This window comes from Sminthopsis crassicaudata, chromosome 5, assembly GCF_048593235.1.
Source record: "Sminthopsis crassicaudata isolate SCR6 chromosome 5, ASM4859323v1, whole genome shotgun sequence".
In the NCBI taxonomy this organism is placed as follows: domain Eukaryota; kingdom Metazoa; phylum Chordata; class Mammalia; order Dasyuromorphia; family Dasyuridae; genus Sminthopsis; species Sminthopsis crassicaudata.
Genome location: NC_133621.1, coordinates 197,054,632 through 197,079,825, shown reverse-complemented (window position 1 = coordinate 197,079,825; position 25,194 = coordinate 197,054,632). Strand labels below are relative to the sequence as shown.

General features: G+C 38.4%; 2 protein-coding genes across 5 annotated transcripts in view; one reads left to right on the top strand and one right to left on the bottom strand.

Moving 5' to 3' along the window:
* WNT5B (Wnt family member 5B) overlaps positions 1-25,194 on the bottom strand; it is a 147,349-nt gene that overhangs the window by 46,479 nt on the left and 75,676 nt on the right. For all 4 annotated transcript variants that reach the window (XM_074269379.1, XM_074269380.1, XM_074269381.1 and 1 more), the window contains one exon: positions 19,900-20,016. In XM_074269379.1, the coding sequence (XP_074125480.1) occupies positions 19,900-20,016 (117 nt within the window). The remainder of the gene's footprint in view (positions 1-19,899; positions 20,017-25,194) is intronic.
* On the top strand, positions 6,790-9,614 carry FBXL14 (F-box and leucine rich repeat protein 14). The gene has a single exon (XM_074269383.1). It carries the CDS (start codon positions 6,893-6,895, stop codon positions 8,093-8,095), a length of 1,203 nt encoding a protein of 400 aa, XP_074125484.1. The 5' UTR covers positions 6,790-6,892; the 3' UTR covers positions 8,096-9,614.

The following is a 25,194-nucleotide window of genomic DNA, read 5'->3' as shown; positions in this document are numbered from 1 at the left end:
AGTTTGCCAATCTCTACCCTAGAAGAACTCTACGTCCTTGCCACCAATGGATGGGGCTTGTTGCAAAGTAATGATTTCATTACTTTTTTCATTTCTATTCCATAATTTGAAGTAGCAGACTAGTCCGAGTCATGCTAACCTACAAAAAAGAACCCAGTGCTTGAAAGAGAATTGTTCTTCATTTTTTCCCCTTACATATTTGTGGAAACTAACAGGAAAAGGGAGGAAGGTAGTACTAGGATTCCATGAGAAAGGAATCAGTCTTAGGACTCTACAATGCTAGCTTACCTGAAACATGTGTTCTTACATGTATATCTCTATAATTTTGTGTCCTTTATGTGTGCCCAATCTTCTTTGTGATACTGTTTATATTTATGGAAGAATGTCCTAGGTTTATAGGATAACGTTTGTTACTATTTATCATACTATGCCATTACAATAAATACCTCCACCCTTAGCTGTGTCAAATGGAGGGAAAATCCGACAGTAGGATTTTATTGACTACATAATTTTAAGAATGCAGAACTATTTTAGGGCAGAAGTTCTACATGGGACCCAATCAGCAAATGCAAGTTGAAGAGATAGTCTCTGCTATTTTAAATGACTAAAGGGAATGGGGCTTTGGATCATTTAAAAGCATATTGGTAAAAACCCAGGAACAGCCTTATTGTCAATGGAGAAACACTTTCTTAATACAAATAGTGATTAAGTAAGAATGCCTCTCTCACGCTATCATTTGACTTACTTCTAGAAATGCTAGTTATATCAATAAGTTAAAAGAACAAAATTAAAATCATAAACATCAAAAGCTCCTATTTTACAAGGGAAAATTTAGTCTTGGGAAAAAGTACTTCCCCCAGAAATGCCCAAGTAAAGACAAAAGGAATCAATAAAATCAGTAAAAATTTACAAGAAGCTACTAATTTTATTTAGTGAGCAAATTCTAGCTTTAGTGAGGAAAATTTGTAATTTTGACATTGGTAGCTCTCAATGTAAGACTTCCTCCCATAACCAAAACTTCCTACAATATTATTTCCCAAGTCCTTTACCCCTTCTAATACTAATCTGGAAAAACCTTTATACATACTGGAACCAAATTTTAAAATGTGCCAATTGATGAAACGAATAATAGTGAGTGCCTATAAAATGAGGGGTTGGACTAGGTAAAGAACTGAAACTTAACTAGGGAAGGACAAGAAGGCTTTGCGTCAGGGAACAAAAATTGAGGGCTCTGATAGTATTTCTAGCTTAGAATTTAATTTTTTAAAAAAGATTGAAAATAGAAAGCTACCAGATGTCATGCTTCCTCCCTTTTCCAAATCCTATAGCCACATCCCAGGTGAGCTGATTCCTTCTTGAAACCAGTCCCCATTATAAGACAGTTTGTTCCCAGTGTCTTTTCCTTGCCATAAGGTCTTTTATTAAAACTTAATGTTTCTCTCCTAACCCTAAGATAATTTTTCTTTCAAAAGTTAATTTGAGGATGTTTCATTCTGCTTGTCCCAAGTAAATTTCTGTGATTATTGTTCCTTGCAATAAAATAGGTAATTTATGACTCTAGATGATTTCCAAGTTACATTTCAATTATAACATTCTATAGTCCTATGGTTCTTTTTGTTTTAATTTCTATAGTATAGAGTTTGGCAAAAAAAAAATACTTAGGTTCTAATCCTAACTAAACTCTAAATTATTACAGATAAAGGCAAATCACTTCCCTTCTTTGGGACTCAAGCTTTCAAATCTGTAATTATAAGAGGTTTGAACCAGATGATTACTAAATTACCTTCCAGGTCTAGATTCTGTTATCCACTTCAGCATTAAACTTTCATTCCTCCAATTTTTCATCTTTTTCTGTATGAATAGTAAGTTAGTTGAAGTAGCCATTCTCTCTTTCCTGATCATTGTTCCCTCCCTTCCTTTACTTATTTCCGAAGCACTTGTTACCCTTTCCCTGTCATGAAGGGTTGTGGTCCCCACGTCAGAAATTTCCTTGGGCTTTACATCCTTAATTTATTTACATAAACTTACTAAAACCTAATGAAAGACAGTATTAAAGGCCTGACTAAAAAAATAACAAACAGAAGGTAACAGAATTGCATAGATACATATTCCATTGTATATAAATATGATATGGTGACAAAGCTAACATTCAACTGAAGAAAACAGAGATATAGACACAAAGGCTATGTATTTTTATTTTATAAATTCATATACAAAGTGCCAGCTAAAATATACTGGTTTTATTCTGGAGAGCAATTTGAAACTATTCCTAAAGGACAATCAATCTGCATACTCTGATCCAACAGTATCACTATTGGGTCTTCTAAAGACATCATAAAAGAGGGGAAAGGATCCACAGGTACAAAAATATTTGTAGCAGCTCTTTTCATAGAGTGGCAAGGAATTAGAAATCGAGTGGCTGCCCATCATTTGGGGAATAATTGAATAAGTTATGATAACATGAATGTAAATGGAGAACTGATTCCATTCTATAAAATTCCAATTCCACAGAATATTGTTCTAAAAGAAATGATGAGGAGGATGACTTCAGAAAAGTCTGAAAGATTTACAAGAGCTAATGTTGAGTCAAGTGCACAGAAGCAAAACATTGTATACAGTAACAGAAAGATTATGTGATGATCAACTGTGATGGACTGGCTATTCTCAGTAATGCAATGATTCAAGACAATTACAATAGACTTGGACTGGAAAATATCCAGAGAGAATTACTGAGACTGAATATGAATCAAAGAATAGTTAATTTTTACCATTTTTCTTTGTTTTGTTTACTTTTTCTTGTCTTGTTTGCTTTTTTTCCCCCCTTTTGGTCTGACTTTCTTGCACAACTGACAAATATGGAAATATGTTTAAAAAGGATTGTACATGTTTAAGCTCTATCAAATTGCTTGGTGTGTTGGTGGGAGAGGAGGAGAAAAGAAAAGGAGAAAAAATTTGGAACACAAAAGTTTTATAAAAATGAATGTTGAAAATTATCTTTACATGTAAAGTAAAATATTATTGACAAATAAAATATACTGGTTTTTGGCTAACAAACTAAAAAAAGCTTCTTAATGTAGAAAATGGTTAGAGATAGTGAAATTCCTTACTAGGTTCCTTTAACATTAAAAAATATTTAATCATCCCTTTATACCTGGAGCAAAACAAACAAACAAACAAACAAAATCTCAGCAGGTAACATAATGCCTTACGTATAGTAGGTGCTTAATTAATGTTTGCTGTCTTAGAATCTAAAGAAAACAAGAATTTAGGGTACCAGGTAAGTTTATAGCATTTTTAAAAAGCAGATTGTGTGAATAAAGGTGAGGAAGAAGTGTTTTCAGGCATGATAGACATAGAGAGTTACAGAAATGGGAGAGTGCCAGGTGTGAGGAGCTTAGAAAAGGTCAATTTGGCTGGATCTTAGAGGACTGAAATAGATCTATCTATCTATCTATCTATCTATCTATCTATCTATCTATCTATCTATCTATCTATATGTATATATATATATATATATATGTATGTATGTATATATATTTAAGCAACAATGGAGTTTATATTTTATCCTAGAGGCAACAGGGTGTCAATAATTTGTTAAGGGAATAGAATCAATTTAGTAGCTGTATGGAAGATGAGAATTTTAATAGCTCAGGCAATGAGTAATAAGGACCTAAACCACAATGGTGGCCATGTGAGTGGAGAGGTGTTTTTACATGTGAGAGATGTGAAAGTAGAATTGTTCTATAAGAAATAATGAACAGGCAGATTTCAGAAAAACCTGGACTTACATGAATTACATGATGCTGAATGAAGCGAGCAAAACCAGGAGAACATAGTACAAAGTAATAGAGAAACTGTGTGATGATCAACTATGAGTGACCTAGCTTTTATCAGCAAAACAATGATCTAAGACAGTTCCAATAGACTTGTGATAAAATATACTATCTACATTGAGATACAACTATGGAGACTGAATGTGGATTGAAACACATTATTTTCTTTCTTTTTTTTTTTTTGGTTTACTTTTTCTTTCTCATGTTTTTTTTCCCCTTCTGATTTTTTCTTTTACAACATGAGTAATAAGGAAATACATATTTTTATTATAACTTTTTATTTACAAGATGTATGCATGGGCAATTATTCAGCATTGACAATTGTAAAACCTTTTGTTCCAACTTTCCCCCTTCTTTCCCCCAACACTTCCCCCAGATGGCATACATGTTAAATATGTTAAAGTATAAGTTAAATACCATATATGTATACATGTAATAAGGAAATATATTGAAAATGATTGTATGTGCATAACCTATATCAAACTTCTTCCTGTCTTGGGGGAGGGGGAATAGAAGGAAGAGAGAGAGAGAAATTGGAACTCAAGAACCTTACAAAAATGAATGTTGAAAACTATATTTATATGTCATTTAGAAAAAATAAAAATTTTTCACTTTTCCTATTAAGTGAAAAAATAAAAATTCAAAAATTCAAGAAAATAAAGTGAGATGTGAAAGCAGAAACAGAAATAATTAGCAAATGAATACACAGAATGAGGAAAAGCCCATTTAAGAAAAATGCTGGTGTTATAAACTTTGGAATTGGGGGGAAAGTATCTTCCATAGAAATAGGGAAATTTGGGAAAGATGTTCAAACATCTGAAATATCCAATAGACAATTGGTGATGTGGAACTGAAACTGAGGGGAGAGACTGATGTCAGATATATACTTTTGAAAGTCATCTGCCTAAAAGTAAAAATTAAATCCAGGAGAAATGAAAATAAGGCTTTTTTTTTTTTTTTTTTTTTTTTGGACTATGACAAGTGGGACTTTGTTTTCCTTGACTATGTATTTTGTTACAAGGGGTTCATTTTATTCTTTTTTTATATGATGGTGGTATGGATAGCTGGGAAAGGTGAATTTTTGTTACTTAGATTAATGAAAGAAAATTAAAGTAATGAGAGCCAATGAGGTCATCAAAAAGAAAGTAATTATGATAGCGTCTATGGGACACTCATAATTAAGGCAGTGATATCGGTGATCCAGCAAAGAATTCTGAAGAAGACTAGCGAACTAGAAGATCATGAAAATGCAGGAGAGAAAGAATAAGAGGCGAGGATGCTAAAACAGCGTGAAATGCAGCAGAGAGCTGCAAGAATGAACTGAAGGGACTGGAAAACTGGAACCCTGCCCACTCTGTACATGCAGGGAAGACCCTCTTGCCATACATCCCAGTACAGGACACCGTCCTAAAAGCACCGTTTAAATCTCCTGGAAATGGCACCTTTGGGGGACAACCAACAGCTGAGGATTTCTGGCAGAAATTCCTGAGGTCACCCATGCAAGTCAAATAGCGTGTCTTGATACAAAAGTATACGCGCCACATCCGGATAATGCTTCCTTAAGGGGCAGCCCTGCTTCTGTGGAACCCTGTGGTGTCCCGGGCGCCCCGAATAGTGCCTGGCACAAAGTTTGTGCTTAATACACGCTAGTTGTTTAACTGACGAGGGGCAAGTGAGAGCCTGGGGAGGGTTATAGGAAGGCAGTGAAGCCAGGCGGGTGCGGGGGGTGCGGGGGTGGGGGGGAGGGTGAAGAGGGGGGGGAAGAGGGGAGAGGAAGTCCCAAAGGTGACTGACAGAGGTGGCCCAGAGCGCTGAGGGCACAGAGACCAGGCTGCCTGGCATCCACACTAGGATGTACACCGAGGAAGTAAAAACAGTGGGGGAGGTAGGGAAGTGGTGGATAGGCAGGGCAGCCAGGGAGGAAACTGGACTGGGTAACAGAGTGAGCCTCCCAGAGGGGCGGGCCAGGAGAGGACTGCCGTAAACTCTCATCCGGCGCCTACGGGGTTAACAATCAGGGCCGAGGAGAAAGGGAAGAACTCGGTTTCCAGGGTAACGGCTCCGACTGTTCCGGCAGCACCGGCTCGTACCACTGTCTCAGCGGACGCGGGGGTAGATAGAGAGGAAGGGAGAAGGAACTGCTCAGTGGAGGGGGACGCCCCGGACTCTACCAAGTGAGCAGCCCGCCCGCTAGTCCTGAAGCCAGAGGGGAGCCTCGCGACGGCGGCCTAGACGGCGAAAGAAGGAGAAGGAGGAGGAGGAGGAAGCGGAGGAGGAGGAGGAAGCGGCGGCGGTGGCGGCGGCGGCGGTCTCCTTGCGCGAGCCGGGAGCGCCCAACTGCCGGAGGGCGGAGGGGGGAGAGAAAGATCGGCCCTCACCGTCCCGATCGGCCGCCTTGTCCCCCCGCCTGGGCGGCGGAGTGCGGGCGGCCCGGGGCTGCTGGGTTTGAAAAGCGGGCGAGAGACAAAGGCAGCAGGAAGCCTCTCCGGCGGCCCGGAGCCCAAGGCGCCCGGCCTCCCTGCCAGCCCGCCCGCCCCCACCCGACCTCTTCCCGGCCAGGCGGCGGCGGCCGCCGGAGGCAGAGGCGGCAGCGGCCGCGGCGGCAGGAGGAGGAGAAAGAAGAGGATGCAGCAGGGGGCGTGGGAGCGGCGGCGGCGGAGCGGCGGCAGCCTCGCTCCCCGAGCCCGACGGGGCTAGACCAGCGGGGCCCTGCGGAGCCGGGCGGGGCCGCGTGAGTGCGAGCGAGCGAGGCGGCGAGCCCGCAGCCCGGCATGTGAGCGCGAAGCCGCGGGAGGACGGGGGCAGGCAGGCGGGCAGGGCAGGGCAGGGCCGGCGAGGCAGGAAGGACGGACCCGGAGGAGGAGCGGCTTTGGCGGCTTTGGCGGCGGCGCGGAGCCGGAAGGCCGGGAGACCTGGGGGGGATCTCGGGCCCGCGGCGGCGGCGGCGGCGGCGGAGGCGGCGGTGGTGAGCGGGGCTCGGCCCCTCCTCGGGCCAGGGGCGGCTGGGGCCCGGGCCCGCGCCTCCTCCCCCCGGCGCCCGTGAAGGGGGGAGGAGGAAGATGGAGACGCACATCTCGTGCCTGTTCCCGGAGCTGCTGGCTATGATCTTCGGCTACCTGGACGTGCGGGACAAGGGGCGCGCGGCGCAGGTGTGCACAGCCTGGCGGGACGCCGCCTACCACAAGTCCGTGTGGCGGGGGGTGGAGGCCAAGCTGCACCTGCGCCGGGCCAACCCGTCCCTATTCCCCAGCCTGCAGGCCCGCGGCATCCGGCGGGTGCAGATCCTCAGCCTGCGCCGCAGCCTCAGCTACGTGATCCAGGGCATGGCTAACATCGAGAGCCTCAACCTGAGCGGCTGCTACAACCTCACGGACAACGGGCTGGGCCACGCGTTCGTGCAGGAGATCGGTTCCCTGCGGGCCCTCAACCTGAGCCTGTGCAAGCAGATCACGGACAGCAGCCTGGGCCGCATTGCTCAGTACCTCAAGGGCCTCGAGGTGCTGGAGCTGGGAGGCTGCAGCAACATCACCAATACGGGCCTGCTGCTCATAGCCTGGGGGCTGCAGCGCCTCAAGAGTCTCAACCTGCGCAGCTGCCGCCACCTCTCCGACGTGGGCATCGGGCACCTGGCTGGCATGACCCGCAGCGCGGCCGAGGGCTGCCTGGGCCTAGAGCAGCTCACGCTGCAGGACTGCCAGAAGCTCACCGACCTGTCCCTCAAGCACATCTCCCGGGGCCTGGCCGGCCTCAGGCTGCTCAACCTCAGCTTCTGCGGGGGCATCTCAGATGCGGGCCTCCTGCACCTGTCCCACATGGGCAGCCTGCGCAGCCTCAACCTGCGCTCCTGCGACAACATCAGCGACACGGGCATCATGCACCTGGCCATGGGCAGTCTGCGGCTCTCCGGCCTGGACGTGTCCTTCTGTGACAAGGTGGGCGACCAGAGCCTGGCCTACATCGCCCAAGGCCTGGACGGCCTCAAGTCCCTGTCCCTGTGCTCCTGCCACATCAGCGACGACGGCATCAATCGTATGGTCCGGCAGATGCACGGGCTGCGCACCCTCAACATCGGCCAGTGCGTGCGGATCACCGACAAGGGCCTGGAGCTGATCGCCGAGCACCTCAGCCAGCTTACAGGTATCGATCTCTACGGCTGCACGCGCATCACCAAGCGGGGCCTGGAGCGCATCACCCAGCTCCCCTGCCTCAAGGTGCTCAATCTGGGACTCTGGCAGATGACTGAAAGTGAGAAGGTCAGGTGAGGGCGGCAGGGCCGGGCTCGCTCCCTCCCTTCCTCCCGCCCACCCCGCGCCCTGGACACAGACTCTCCCGGTGGAGAAAGTTCATTTTCTCTTCCCTTCCTTGGGCCAATGGGGCCCCTTCTGTCTGTCTTGGCATTCGGGGCTGGAAAGGGATCCAGCTTTGTCATTCCTCTGCTGCACTCAGTCCACCGTGTCCTTCACACTGAGGATGGGGACAGCCCCAGCCACATAGAGCCACCCCTTTTTGCATAGGAATTGAAGACTGATTCAGCTGCCTGTACCCCTGCCACCTTGCATTGAGGAGTGTAGGATGAAGGAGGGTCAAGTGACTAGTCTCTTTAAACCAGAGGAGTTGCTGAAGAAGCTCTGCCTTCACTTATGCATTTAATTGAATACTGTGATCTGGATTTTATTTTGAAGTGTATAAAAAAACAAAAACAAAACAAAACAAAAAAAAAAAAAAAAAACAGCAAACCCAGCTACTACATTCTCTACTTGTGTAACTAATCCTGGTCTCTTCTCATTATTCTTTTATAACAAATCTGGTATTCATGGTATTTTTCCTTTTTCTTTTTTTTTTTTTTTTTTTTTTTTTTTTTTTTAAATTTTGGAAGAAATTTGAAATCCTTGTGGATTTTTAAGTACCATTCTTTTCCGCTGAATATATCCTATATATTATATATATGTGTATGAAATATATATAATATATACATTTATATATGTCTGGCTACCTCGTTTTAGTTTACTTTTTTCTGAAGCCCTGGAATTCTTACAAGAAAGATATTTTGAGACTGAAACATTTTTGTGCCTAGACTGGAAAGAGACCCCTATGGGTTTGTAAATCTTTTTGTTTTGATTCTTCTAAATTCCCCCATCCAGCGTATCTCACTTCCATATTCTGGCTATAATTTTCTCTCTTTCCTCCATAGAGATTGGGGGACCCAACTGTATCTCTGAACCTTGACTTAATTTATAGCACAAATGATAGGGAAAATGAGGACTGGACTGGTTTATTTTTGTTTGTTTTTTGTTTGTGGTTTTTTTTTGTTGTTGTTTGTTTAAAGTGAGATGCAGATTGTGTCTTGAAAATGATTATTATATATGCAAACTCTACCTTCCCCCTAACCCCTTTTCCAAATTTCCCTACCAAGAAAAAAAAAAAAAAAAAAAAAAAAGGTCATGGAGGCTTCCCATTGGGAGTGGAGAAAAGTGCAGAACTGGCCTGTAGAACCCAGGGGCTGTAAAGTGAAGGGGGAGGAGACTGAAATTCATGTCTTATCTCAGTTCAGTCAATAAAATGGAGCTCGTGGGTTTTTTAAAAATTCTGTTTCTAAATGGAGGAATAGATGACTTTTGGTTTAAGGGATGTTGTGTTTTTTTGTTTTTGTTTTTGCTTTTTTACTTTTTTTTTTTTTTTTTTTTTTTGGTGGTGGGTGGGAACTGTGGCTTTAAAAAAATGTTTACTTTTTTAGTAGGGAGGGCCTTTCTTTTCTTTTCTTTCTTTCTTTTTTTTTTTTTTTTTAAAGAATCCTCCACAGTAATAGGCCAGATCACAGAGTTAAAACAAACCCAGAGACCCTATCAATTAATTGTACTGTTTGTGAATTTGTATAAATAATAACAAAGATCCTCTTAAAAACATTTTATATTCTTACAGTAAAAGGTTAAACTGATATTTATATAATAAAAAGAGGAAATATGAAATATGTTTTTGAAAAAAAATCAGTCTATCTGTGAATTATTTTTAAGGCACTGTGTGTTTATTTTTGTATTCTCTAGAGAGTTAAAGGATATAATGCATTCTGTGTGGATCTATAATAGCCTTACAATTAAAAGTTTACTTTTTAGAAGGACCATTGAAATCTCCTAGACATTAGATTATATATCAATTATTTATTAGTTTAAATCTAGTTTTTCTCTTTCAAAGGTACAATATTATTCACATGGGAATTTCAAGAAATGAAACAAAATCCAACAGAATGGCCAACTTTTCTTTCAGGGAGAGTGGGGAATAAAAATAAGTTGCTAAGTATGGGACAAAATCACACATTGAAAGAAGGAGTGGAAGGAGTAATGGGGTCCCTTACTGTTCTCATATTGGGTGTGGGGAGGATGTGAAATGGTGGAGGGAGCTAAAGCCATTGTTCAGGAAAGTTAAGAGAGAGCTGTCCTTGCTTGCTTGTTCAGTCATGCATACTGAATCTCTCACAGTGTGAAGGTCCCCATGGAAAAGAGTAGGGTAGTTCATCCCCTCTTTTTAACATTCCTCTCCAGGCCTGGCTGTATTTAAGCCCTTTCCTGGGGGAGGGGAGACCAGAAGTTCTCCTACATTTGCATTTTAACCACTTCTACAATTGAAGCAGGCCCCTGATTCTACCCTGGTGAGTGTTTTTACAGTGCAGGAGGGTTCTTTACAGCTCTGCTATCCCTTTAATGAAGAGTTAGTTACCTCTGAATCTGACACCTACTTGCTTTGAGACTATGGATATGAAGTTTCTGGCTCACATTCATCTTGGTTTTATTCAGAGTTTTACGCACTTCATTTTTCTTAAGTCATACTGATAAAGGAACTGACATTTATAAAATGTATATAAAATAGGAACACAAAACTTCTCTGAATCAGTCCCCTTCCCAGAGAGAGGCCAACATCTAGCTTCGGCTAGGGTAAGATTGTTTTGTAAAATTTCCAAGCTTTCTGCTTGAGTATATCACAAAAGCTGCATTGTTCCCTTTAGGAAAGCCAGCACAATTGGATCTAATTGAGCCTGACACTATATCCATCTTCTTTTGCTTTGAAGGAGGTGTGGATCTCTTCCCAGCTAGAAGTTTACAATACTTACTGAAAAAATGGATGATGTGTGAACCCCAAATAAAAGCTAGAAACTTAAGATCAGGGTCAGAATTCGAATTTAACATCACACTATAACTCGAGGGTTATATAAGAGGATTTCAGCCCGTTTTGATTCTCAGAAGTCCTCCCACATAGATAGAAATAAAACTATATATTCTTTCCTTCTAGATATGTTAGGATCCCTAAACAGGCATTTTTTTTTTTTTTATGGTAATAAGACTTTTTATTTCTATGTTAAGATATGCTAAGATTTATAGTGACCAAATGTCTTCATACTAAAATATATCATTTAGTTCTTAAAAGCCATCTTTCTGAAAAAGTTGAATGTTTCAACCAGATTTTTTTTTTTTTTTTTAAAGCTCAATTCCATACTCTGGAGAGTCTATTACATTTGACTAATGATGTGGGTTGGGGTTAGTCTGTTACCTTCAGCTAAACAATGGCTCTGAGAAAGCAAAGAAATATCCAAAAAGGGAATTGTAAACAGAAATAACAATCGATAGAAATTGTTTGGTTGGTTAAAAGGTACAAGACCAAAGTCTGTCTTTCAAAATCAAGAGCAGAGAGAATGATGATATAAATAAAATAGCCCAAAACTCAAAGTTAGAAAGTAAGCAAATACTAACTGGAATCAAATTGATGATTGAAAATCAAAATAGTACTTATTTTTATAAACTTCATGGTCTTGATGGAACTATCATATTGCTACAGGAACAATTTCAACAGATCTCACCTCTTGAGGCAAAAGTCTCTTTAAAATATTGCAGTCTGTGCCAAATAGATAATCGATAAACTCTACTGCAAAGCTGAGATGGTTTCTGCAGCCCCCAAGGACACCAAGTGGGCACCAGGCCAAGGTTGTTGGAACCATTGCATAATGTTCCCAGCAATAGGGTCTCTTTCTGCTAAATTCCTCAGCCTTAAGAAGAAAGCTCTTCATATGTACCTAAAAGTATTTTATTAGGCTTTTGAGAAAAAATTCTTATGTATTTGGCAGTTATTAATAAATGAAATTAAAGTCCATGTTATTTTTTAAAATGTTAAAAATAACTTCAAAAGTGATCTCTTTTGAAGGGGGAAATGATTGGGGGGAGTAGGGAAGAAAGGGTTCTTAGTTGAAACATTTGAAATTTTTTAAGATTACTTTTTTTTCCTTCAACAAAACCCCTAAGAACAGGCTAACTTTGGAAAAGAAATAAATGCTTTCACTTTTGACTTTGAGGATATAAATTCAAGTTTTCAAGGGTCAAGGGGCACTGGCTCAACAAAAAGAATCTCTAGATTAAAAGATGTAAAACAAAACCAAGATTTTGATGTAGCTTCTAATCAGTTTTGCTTTTCAGTCTAATGAAAAAGAAAGGCTTTAGCCTTTGATGATTTTTTTTTTTTTTTTTGGCATTGTTCTGATATAGAATGGCAAATCTAAGGCATTCTGTCTTCTCTATTCTTGTTCTCTTCCATCCCCTTTAAAAGTGAATTTTATCCCTCTGCCCTTTTAGCAAGACTAAATTTTGTGCCACCATGAACCACTGAGGGGAGTCAGAAGGTTAAGCTTTTTGACAAAATCATAAGGATTATAGATAAAACTAGGATTAGGAATTAGAACACTAGATCCAATTCCAAATATTTAAGTGTGGTACTACTGAAGTGCCTCAGGCAACACATTTACTACAGGCAACATTCTATCCCTGTCAATAAAGGTAAGCAAAGCTAAAGTACTTTAACAGTTCGAGGAAAGGTATTTGACTCAATGCCAAATATTTATAAATTAACCAAAATGAAGTGCATCGTTGAAGCAAAGGTATACATTTCCAATTCAGATTTTCTGGAAAATTAGTAAATGCAAATGGGCACAAAATACTGCTGTTAATCAGCATTTTTTTTCTTCTTTAGAGAGACTACTCCCATACCTTAGCAAAGTGTGGAAACAACCATGAATCCTTAGTCTGTGCCTACCATTTTCCAAGTAGACTAAGTAGCTGCATTTAGAGAAGTTCATCACAATATTGGGCTCTGCAACTTCTGAAAACTAATCTGTGTTATTGGGAGGAGTCCTTGATGAAGCAGCTCCTTCAAAGCTTAAAGAACAGAAGTATGTCTTACATCACCTGTTTTGAATATTGATCTTAATAATTTGGTTCTGAAAGCTAACTTTTCCAAGTAACGATTAGAAAAGACCTCCTTTTTGCAGCATTATGTATGTTGCCGGTTTATGTGCTGTTTTAAGTCACACTAAAAGAGTTCATAGTATAGAAGTCAGCGCTGACAGAGGCCTCAGCAACCAATTAATCAAACCATTTTATAGAAACAGATCTCAAAAATGAAGACAGAAGTTGTTACTTAGTAAAGTGAACTGACATCTCCCCAGTCCAAATTTAGTCCTCTCCATCATATCACATTTATATGGTGTTTTCTTAAAGCATTTTAATACCAATTTCGGATGAATTCTTTCATCTAGAAGGTATAGATAGTATGGCATAATGGATACAGAAAACTAGCCTTATAGCTCACAAGTCTCTCTGGGAGTTCCCTAGATCGGTGTAATCATAAGTCCAGTCCCTATCCCTATCTTTTTCTGTTTCTTCCAAAAGAAGTAATACATTTCCCCCCCCCCCTTGTTTTCCTTAAAAAAAACAAAAACCAAAAAACCCTGAAAGTTCTTTTTCTTTTTATAGTCTGACTTAAAGAACAAATATGGCCAATACATTTTTGTTTGTGGAGGAAATCAGTAGCACTAAAACAAACACAAAAGGGCAGAAGAAAATGTTTTCAGCTATAAAGAAATTGGAATAACAAGATCAAATGGAATGAACCTGTATCCTCGAATATGATTTACTTGCATGTTCTTAGTCATATTAGAGGACTCCTCTAAGCTTCTCAAAGAGGTGTTGTTTTTCTGGTTTTGTTTCACAAATAGGATTATGTGATAGCAAATAGTTTTGGTAGTTTTCTAGATGGGACAAGTGATACATGAAAGGGTTTAAGGAATTTGCCTGAGCTGATTAGCCCTATCAGAACTTCAGTTCCAGACCTTGCTCTAATAACCACATCAGAGGGATAGCATCTAACGTGCAGCCAGTTCTTTGATCCAGCTCTCCTTTACAGCTTGACTGCCACCTTTTACCCATCTCCTCAGAAAGGTCCTTACTAATGGCTGACATTTACATAGTGCTCAAAAGCTGACAATGCATTCATTTGATCCTCTCAAGAATCTTGAGAAATAGCTTCCTCTGGTTTTAGCCCCATTTTGCAGAATAGAGAACAACTTTTGCCTTTTCTTTATGATAGAAAAATATCACCTTTTCTTTGTGACAGAAAAAGCCATTGCTAAAAAATTTATTATTTAGTATTTTTCAAGCATCATAGATAGGCGTGGTCCCTATCCATAGTATACACACAACTGTGGGAGATTCTAAGAACCCAGAGACAGTGGGCAAATGGAGGATGGGACTATTGGTACCCTCTAGTGTCAAATCTATCACCAGCTGTCTTCAGAGAATTTAAGCCAACACTAATTCTTCCTTACCTTCTCCACCCCCATCTCCATTTGGAGAAGAATCTCCTACAAGTTTGTTCTTAAGATAATCACAAAACTAGCATCCTGTGTATGCTTAATTTCTGCGGAAAGACCAGGAAACATAACAATATATTTGTGATCCTTCCATGAATCAGAATCATAAATTGAAGAAGTATCAGCTATGTTTTCTCTTCCAACAAACACATAAGAAACCTGGACTTCTAAAACACTCTTCTGTTGTTAACCTCTCTTTTTGATGAAAAATTTGTAAAGACTGAACAGGAATTGCACAGCACCTTCTGCATTCCATCCTTCAACTTTTATGTTCTCATAGAAGCTCGGAGTCTAGCGTAAGCCATCAATAATTTCTACCCAGATGATGAAGACATGATGCTAGATTTATTCTCTGAGTTGGTAGTGGTTGGAGGAGAAATTTTTTTTGGTCATGATTTTTAGGAAAGTAATCCTTTCCAAGATAGCTTCCTAAATTACCTAACAGAAAGGAAAGCAATTATTTCCTATGTACAAGAGATAGAACTATTTAAGAAGCAATTAAGATGAAATTCCCTACTGGTATCTCCATTCCTCCCCTCCTTCTTTAGGAAATAGAATTCTATAACATCTCTATTTCCTGTCATAGTCCCTCCTTAGGAAATCTCACTCCAAAACATATGTTAAACTATAGAACAGATAATTTCCTTTCTCTTTCTCCCAAGCTTAATCTAAGAGTACCAGGGCAAGATTCATTCTGAGTGAGGGAGAAAAAAAAAGTAGTCTCATATTTAAAAAAAATACTAATCTAATAAGTGTACTGATGCAAGGGAGAACCTGTAATAGTGCTGAACTCTCTCAAAATTTTCAAGAATCTTAGATGAAAAATGCCTTTCCAACCTCATTGACAGGGTTTCAACCATTAGTCTCCCAAAGACTGCAACTTTGTTAGCAGTTAACAAGCTAAAATAATGTAGATAGTCTGGTTAATTTGTTTTAAGAAAACCTAATATAAAAATCTAGTTACATAGATAATATAGTTATTTGCTTTAAAATGATTTATTTTTCCTTTTCTTCAACAGCTAGACTTTTCTAGAAAATCTGAACCAGGATGATATACACAAAACCTTTTAGGAACATATTTACTACTATGACTACCATGATGATTGTCTGTGAAAGCATTACTCGCTTGAGATAACATATATAATCCAACAGAAGAATAGTCATTCTGTGTTAACTTTATCAGGCTCTCTCTGCTGCTACATTTAGAGTAGGAGTTCTTTATCAGTTTGTGTCATAGATCCCTTTGGCAGTCTAGTTTGGCACTTCTGAACCCTTCTCAGAACTGTTTTTAAATTCATAAAATAAAAACCTAAGATTCAATCACATTGAAATATAGATGTCAACACATTAATTTTTTTCACAAAACCATGATTAAAAAAACCCTCTTATATAGAATAGATATATGTACTGAAGTTTTTAGACCCCAGAGTGAATGAAATATTCTAGTTCTGGTGAAAGTCAGTGATCTTGAGACAGATGTCCCACTATTGTCCTCAGAGCCAAATGTCAACAAGTGAAGCATTTACTTTGCCTGAAAAAAGCGCTTTACTCCATTCCTTTTTCCCATATAATAATGTTATTGTCATTTTTGAATCAGGTATTTTATTCAAGGAAAAGTCTTATATGGTATGGATCCACATGCAGTTTATTGCTATTTGCATCACAAACTCAAGTTTTGGGTTAACTTTGATAGAGTTTGATAGGGGAACTGAGCATGAGATTTTCTTTTTTTTTTCTTTTCCTGAGGCTGGGGTTAAGTGACTTGCCCAGGGTCACACAGCTAGGAAGTGTTAAGTATCTGAGACCAGATTTGAACTCCCGTCCTCCTGAATTCAAGGCTGGTGCTCTATCCACTGCGCCACCTAGCTGCCCTATGAGATTTTCGAAGGCCAAGATCTGGCATATCTATATTACTATGATAGAAAGACTTCAAGGACATACAGATGACAGCTTATATGGATTTCTATTATTTAAAGACAAATCTAAGGCTGGAGATCAGTGAAGTCTTTGAAATTTTGAAATGCATACATCAGAAACATTAGGGGTTATATGTATGGAGAATTAAGAGAGCTAGGAACTTAGCACAAATTATTCTAGAGAAAAATTGAAATTACTTTTCTTTTCCTAAACAGCTTATTTCTTCACTTCATATTTCTTCCTCCCCTGAGAGAACCAGCTTCATTCCTTCTGTTATGAAAATAAGAGGTGGCCAGAAGCCCTGTCTTTTTTTTTTTTTCTCCTAGTTTTCAATAATGAAGAAGACGTTCCTAAAGAAAGGAAAGGTTTAGATCTGGCCTTTTTGGAATTTCAAATGTGTGATGTTAATGGAGGAATGTGGAAAAGAAAAAGATTAAATAGTTTTGTTTTTTTTTTTAAATCACCTAAGGCTGCAGATTCTTTTTACTGTCAGCAGGTGGCAACATTGTCTTTAAGTTGGAGACCATTTGCTATTAAAAATTTTAAATCTCCTTTCCAATAATTCCTCCTACTGTTTTCCTCTTCTTCTTCTCCTGAAATCATCATAAGGGTATCAGAGTTCACTGGGAAACCAGCTTCAGTGATCTCATAATTTCAAAAGGATAAAGATGATAATGAACTGACAGGGTTTTATAGACTATCATTATTTGAGGGGGGAAAAGGCCACCTAAAAGTGTGCTATTTAGCTGTTAGCTCTTGAGATCACAGCTCTAGAACTGGAAAGGACTTGGAAGCCATTGGTTCTACCCCTTTTTGTATAGATGTCAGTAAGGGTCAAAGCTGGGATTTGGATCTGGGCACTATAACTTCACGGATCCAAAAGCAACCTCAAAGACCACTTTTGACCATGGGGATTTTGTTTTTGATTTTTCCTTAGATGACCACATTTGGGGGTAAAGTTTAAGGGATTGCATATGGAAAATATAAGTGCATCTCCTAAACTTAAGTTGTATTTAATATATACTATAAATTATTCCCAACATTGGGCAGAAAGGGGGAATAGTTGCATTATAATAGAAAAACAGGAAAAATGCCACCTAAAGTTACTTTAAGGAAAATTTTTATTTGTTGACAAAGAGTCGACATAACTCAAAAGGTTCACTTTAAGGTACTTTGGAAGACTATATAGAAGATGAAGTAAGACAGACTTAAAAACCTGTCATACTATGGAAACTTCCATCTTTAATCAGGAGGGAGTTCTCACAGATGGACTCAAATTCATACTCTGGAAAATGAACTGTAAGGGGAACAGTGAGATTGACACCGATCTTCAAAGAAGCCCTTTGACTGGAGAGATAGCTAGAATCCAAGGCTGGGTTGATGCTGGACACAGACTTTAAGGTTCTTACTTCTCTACTCCATAGTTTGGTTTCAGATAACCAACTACAGACCTGAAGGTGGTTTGGTGTCTATATGAGATTCTTAACAGATTTTGTGTCATGTATTCTTTTTAGATAGCTGATAACATAGTCTCCTTTTTGAATAATGAAGTGAATAGAATTAGGAGAAATGAAAATTAAATAACAAATAATTGGGAAGATCCAGGATCTTTTCCTCTCATTCTCTACTAGTTCAAACCAGTCTCTGAAGGATATTGTTGGATGAAATTGCCCAGCTCCAAGGGATAGGTATATCCTCGGAAGTCCAAGCTTTTTGATCCTGGGTAGGAGACCCCACCCAACCACAAAACCTTACAAAGAACTTAATCTAAGGTGAATTCCCTTCCATTGTGTTTCCCTGGGCTCTGTGTGTGTATGGGGGGAGAAATCTTTCTGTCTAGACTGCCTGGGTTTGGAGGTGGTCTGACAGAAGATAGTCTCCCTTTGTCCACAATCATTCCTCCCGCCCCAATTAGATTAGGCCCACCTCTTATAATATTCATTCTTCTCATTGTTAACCAATCAGAGTTGATTGACACTTTTAGGAAGCCTCACTCTTCAAGGGCTGTAAACCCTGAGTGGGTTCCATGAGAGGTCTTTGAGTTTCAAGAGTGCCACTGACCCCTTTTATTATTTATTATCTGATAGCATTACCCAGAAACTACTTCTCTCATACTTACACATCACAGTGTTAGACTAAGTCATTTAAATACTTTGTGCCTTACTTTTCTTATCTTTGAAATGGCAATAAGAGCATTTACTTAAGGAGAGATATATAAATGCTAGCTCTTGTAACAAAATAAAACAAAAAGGATTACAAAGGAAGTCAATTAAAAATGTTTTTGCTGTTTGTCTTTACATTTTTTTTTTTTAAAGTCATAGACCCTGGATTAAGTACTTCTGTCTTAGGGGATATTTTTATCAAATCATGTTAATTTGTTGAGGTATGATTTATTAGACTTGATTACTTGGGAGAATAATAACATAGATGAAGACTTTTTGAAAAGACAAGAAAGTAAATGCTATTTGCTACTCAATATCTAAGAATAAAGATAATTATTCTTGACAGAATTTCATAAAGGGTCCTATGAAACTGAGAACTGAAGTTTTCCTAGGAAATTTTAAAAGGATCTCACTTGAAAATTGCATTTTCTGTGTTTATACTGAATAGATACAAATTCAAGAAAGGCAATCTAAATGGAGAAAGGAGGTTGAATAATGGAAAGAGAATAAGTATATATTACCCTATTTAATGTTGACTAAAGGAATACAAAGGAATTAATTTAACCACACATTTATTAAAAACCTATTACATGCATTGTGTTAGGTATCAGGGGGAGAGAAATTGGAGAAGATGTGGTCCCTGTTTTCTTGGGCATCACTGAGTTGGGATTATTAGACATATCCAAATGGGCTTGGGACTCATTGATTTAGGAGTTCCCTCAAATAGTTCAAGTTGCAACTCATCCCTGTCCCTCATGCCTGCTTATTCTGCATGTCTTTTGTTTAGATTTTCCCATAAATTTGCCACAAGGTTCATTCACCATCCTGGAGGCCTTTTTTGCTTTGTTTCCAGAATTTGCAATGAAGCACACTGACTGTCCACTTGTCCATCACCCCTTTTCCTCATCACATAACCACCTCATCTTCTCTCCATCTCATTTATTATCTTGATGACACCTTTTACTTCTGTTCATAACTGAAAATTTTCATCGCTCATATATTACTCCACCCATCTCTCTATTGCTCTCTGCATAGTGATGTCATTTTGATCTTCTTCAAAAACAAAGGACAATAACAATAATGCATGACAATATTTTTAATTCATTCCACACTGTTATCCTATGTCTTGCTGCCATTTTTGCCCCATTGATAAAATTATCACATATCTTTTAAAATTAGCCTTTTCTAACATGAGACATTTGAGGTCATGAATAATATAATTAGGAGAAATATTTAAAATATGCCAGTGAGATAGAATAAGGATTACTATAGAATGATTAAATGAAGGAAGGTATATACTTACTAATAGATCATTTCTTTTCTTAAACTGGTCCTTCTTCCAATCTTCTCTGTTTCTGTCGAGGGCACTACTATTCTCCCAATCATCCAAACTCATAATTTTAGAAGTATCCTTGATGACCTAGTGGTAAATACACAATTTTTTCTAATTATACATGTGAAGATATTGAAACACAAAGAAGATTGTTGTGAGGATCAAATGAAATCATGCAAAATTAAAACATGCTACAAATATGACCTACTAATATTCGTTCATATCTGCACTGCGCTTTAAAAGTAACAAAACAGGGGCACTTAGATGACCCAGTGGATAGAGCACCAGATCTGAAATCAGGAGGACCAAAGTTCAAATTTGGCTTCAGACACTTAATACTTGCTAACTGTGTGACTCTGGACAATTGTCTTGCAGAAATAAATAAAAATGGAAAAGCACTTTACATACATCATTTTGTTTGCTTCCACAACTACCATGTGAAGTAAGTGCTATTTTTACATCTGTTTTACAGATAAGGAAACTGAGGTTTGTCCAGAGTCACAAAACAGCAAGTCTATATTCTAAAATAAATCTTTTCACTGCAAACCCCATTTGATCACAATATCACTGTGCCTTAAATAGCAAAAACTAAAAACAATTTTTCTATCATTAACAATGATTCCCTTTCAGCAAAGAAGTTGTCCTATAAAGAGTCAGGCTAGAACAATGCCAGTATAGAATCCTTATTCAGCAGTTGTGTTTGCTGTAGATGTAAAATTATAGGTAAGAGGAAAAGCGTCAACTTTTTATATCCATAACTGGCAGCTGAAAAATCAATTGGCAAATAGGATTTAGGTGCTAGCACCTATTAATAAATGTGTTGGTAACTAATATATTTCCAATACAATAGAATTCAATATTTCAATATATTAGAATTAATTGCTCTCTAAGAAATGGTGGAAGAGACAATTTCAAGAAAACAAGAAAGACATATGAACAGATGGAAAATAAAGTGAACAGAATGGAAAGAACAATTTAGACAAAGAACACTTAATCATTTTATTCTCAGACAGAAGAAAGGAAGTTTTTACTATATACTACACATTATAAGTAAAGAGAAAGCCCACCTTTCTGAGCAGAATCAGTATGTCAGAGAATGATCAGTACAATCAAAGTTAGAGGGGACCTCCCTCAGAGTTCACCTACTTCAAGTAATAGCAGCCAAAACAGAATTTTCCCTGTAACATACCTGCTGAGTAGTCCTTTAGGCTTTGTTTGAATACTTCCAGTGAAAGGGAATCCACTACTTGCTCAGGCGGCCCATTCTGTTTGAATAGTTCTCAGCATAAAATTTTTTTACCTTATATCAAGCAAAATTTGACTCTGTCTTGTGAAAAATTCCAAATCCACCTCCTCATACCACAGATTCCTGTATTCAATATCCTTTCTTTTTCAAAAAGAATTTAGTACCGGTTATATATATATATATATATATATATATATATATATATATATATATATATATATATATATATACTTTATGGAACCCTTTGGGGTTAAACAAACCCCACAAAGTAGGCTAGGAAAATTCTTAATGACCTAAGAATGTTTCAAGCTTGGCAGACCACTGCTGCCTCTTCCTTTCCCTCTCCTTTTTACTCCAGAAAAGTAGAAGTTATAATGTAGACTAACAAAGAAACCCCAATCATCCAGATTAGCTTATCTGACCCAGTGCGATTCCCATTTTTAATTGGCTTTTCTTTGACCTTTGATAAGACTACTAGGTTTCAAGTGAGTTATGCATTATTTGCCCTGAAATGAGACAATACTTTGAGAACAGGAGTACATTTCTGCTGGCACTTTATGCCATTACCAAGCCCCTAACCAAATTTTTTTCCCATTCCTTAGTACATTTCTACTCTTGACTTATCTAATGACTGAATATCTGCCAGAAAATCCCAGGGAGACCAAGTTAAAAATGACTTCCCAACCTGCCATTAGCCCGGAAATAAGCCTGTTGATGCCAATCTGCCTCTCACATGCAGTCCAACTGCTTTTGAGTCTTTAAACCCTCAGTAATGGTTTTACTAAAATCCTCTTTTCATGGAAAAAAAAATCCCAGCTGGACGTTTCAGCCCTGAACACAATGTACAAGTCTACAGGCCCTTTTCCTCAGAAAGCCTCTAATCAGCTTCATGCATCTTTTATATTATGTATTATCATTAAAGGAAGAATCTCATAATACTTTAGAGATTGAAGTCTCTCTATGTAAGACCTAAATGTAAGCCCTAAATCATGAAAACTGTTCTCTCCAAAGGAATCATGTGTAGAGAAAGCATTCTTCCATTAACCTTTCTGGGTCACCTGAAGGAAAGGTCCCTATTGTGTGAATATAGGAAAGAAGATGTCTGGCAAGATTTAACTTAATCTTCACAAGATTTTCAGGGTGAAAGGTCACATTCCCACCCTTGCCAGATATAATTTTTCCTGTATACACAGTCTTTCCTCCCTCAATATACTGAGCATATTATCTACCAGATTCTCTTCTTTTCCAAGAACATAAAAAACATATATAGAGGATTACACTACAAAAAGTTAATAATTTATATATTGGACCTCTTACTGGGAAGAGATCTCCGTATTTTGTGAAATTTCTTCTCTGTGTTTCACAATGGGATATTCATTAAGAATTGATGATATATCTTTTAATGCTATAAAAATATCTTATTTTATATTCACAGTTTGAATTCTCTAAGAGGGATATCTCATCCTTCTAATCAAAGCAGTTTTTCATAAATACTTTTATTGGATTTGAAATCTCATTAGTTTGGTATTCCTTCCACGGGTATATATTGTAATCCACTCCCGCCTTTACATTTTGTACTTGTGCCTATGTCTTCTTGTAAATTCTCCTCCCACTAGATCAGTGGTTATTAATCTATAGTCAATGGACCCCACAAATAGTTTGTGGATAAAATTGTAGGCAGTCCTGAATTTAGAAAAAATATTACATCTTTATTTTTACAAAGTTCTAACTAAAACTTGGTATTTCCTTCAATTATGATTTTTAAAAACTTACATTATTCTAAGAAAAGTACTTTGGGATTCCCTAGACTAACAATGTTTCCGTGACCCAAAAAGGTTTAAAAATTGCTCTGGATCTTTTGATATTTTACACTAATGGAATATGTCTCCACAGATAATTCACTCTTATTACTCAAGAGCCCTTTTCTCTCTCTTAGTCCTTCATCTTTTTAACAACATCCTTATGCACATCAATGTAATTTTTCATTGACAATACATGGAAACTCACACAATCCCAAACAGGCAGTTTAGTGCCATGGAAAGTATGCTAGGTTTGAATTCAAAGTGTCTGGATTCAAATCTAGATACTACCATTTTTTTTTTTTGACAGGTAGGTGAGGTAGTGGATAGAGTTTCTGGCCCTAGAGTCAGGATGAATTCAGATGTGGCCTCAGATACTTATTAGCTGTGTGATCCTAGGAAAGTCCATCATTTAACCCCACTTAACTCATTTTTTTCATCTGTAAAATGAGCTAGAAAAGGAAATGACAACTTATTTCAGAATTTTTGCCAAGAAAATCCTAAATGGGATCATGAAAAGTCAGACACGACTTAAAAAAAACTGAACAACAACTTATATCAACCTTTCTATTGTCACTTTGGGATTCCCCAACAATAATTCTTTAAACTATTGAATTCTATTACTAGGCAATGTAAAGCATTGATGGAAAAATGCTAATATAAAAAAAAAAAAAAAAAACCAGGGAGCTTTGTTTCAGAGAAAAGCTTGAAATCATTGGGAAAAAATTTATCTTTTTAAAGGGAATTACAGACTTTTCTCCTCCCTTTCTCTAATCTGACTCTAGTTCATTGCTTATCTATAATATCCATCAAAGATATATTAATAGACTGAGGAGGGGGAAGGGACCTGTATGTGCCAAAATGTTTGTGGCAGCTCTTTTCGTAATGGCCAGAAACTGGAAGATGAATGGATGTCCATCAATTGGAGAATGGTTGGATAAATTGTGGTATATGAATGTTATAGAATATTATTGCTCTGTAAGAAATGACCAGCAGGAGGAATACAGAGAGGCTTGGAGAGACTTACATCAACTGATGCTGTGTGAAATGAACAGAACCAGAAGATTGCTGTACACTTCAATGTTGTATAAAGATGTATTCTGATCGAAGTGGATATCTTCAACATAAAGAAGATCCAACTCACTTCCAGTTGATCAATGATGGACAGAAACAACTACACCCAGAGAAGGAACACTGGGAAGTGAATGTAAATTGTTAGCACTACTGTCTATCTACCCAGGTTACTTATACCTTCGGAATCTAATACTTAATGTGCAACAAGAAAATGGTATTTACACACATATATTGTATCTGGGTTATATTGTAACATATGTAAAATGTATGGGATTGCCTGTCATCAGGGGGAGGGAGTAGAGGAAGGGAGGGAATAATTTGGAAAAAATGAATACAAGGGATAATGTTATAAAAAATTACTCATCCATATATACTGTAAAAAATTATAAATAAATAAAAATTTAAAAAAAGATATATTAATAGACCAACTCTATGAGTTGTCCATACAAGTTATAGCTTAACGATTTTGTCATTCAGTTGTGTCCAGCTCTCCATGACTCCATTTGGGGTTTTCTTGGCTAAGATGCTACAATAGTTTGCCATTTCCTTCTCCATTTCATTTGACATATGAGGAAAATGAAATAAACAGGGAGAAGTAACTTGTCCAGGATCACAAAGCTACTAAGTGTCTGAAGCTACATTTGAATTCAGGAAGATGACTTTTCTGATTCCAGGCTCAGTACTCTACCACCTAGCTACCTGATCTGAATAACAGATACATTTTATCTATTTGGTAAAAAATTAACATGCTTCATATGTTGTCCAAATATTTCAAAGCCTTTTAAATGAGTTTCACAATCATCTTCAGAGGGTACAGACTAAATTAAAATCTCTACTTGCTACTGTCCTTCCTTCCTTATATGTCATACCTTGGATTTAGAGTTGGAAGCAACCCAGGGGCCATTTAATACAAACACATCCCCTTCATTTTTACACATGAGGAAACTGAGGCATACTGAGAAGTTAAGTGATTTGCCCAAAGTCAAACTGTCAGTAAGTGTCTGAGGCAAGATTTAAATCCAAGTCTCCCTGACTTTAAGCCTAGTGCCTTTTTGGCTACACTACGCTATTTCACTTGTTTTTGTTGTTCTTGTTACTTGCCACTTGAACAACCACTCTTACCCTGGAAGACATGAGAGAAATTTG

Coding starts and splice junctions, on each gene's coding strand:
- FBXL14 (XM_074269383.1), top strand. CDS start 6,893: ATGGAGACGCACATCTCGTGCCTGTTCCCGGAGCTGCTGGCTATGATC.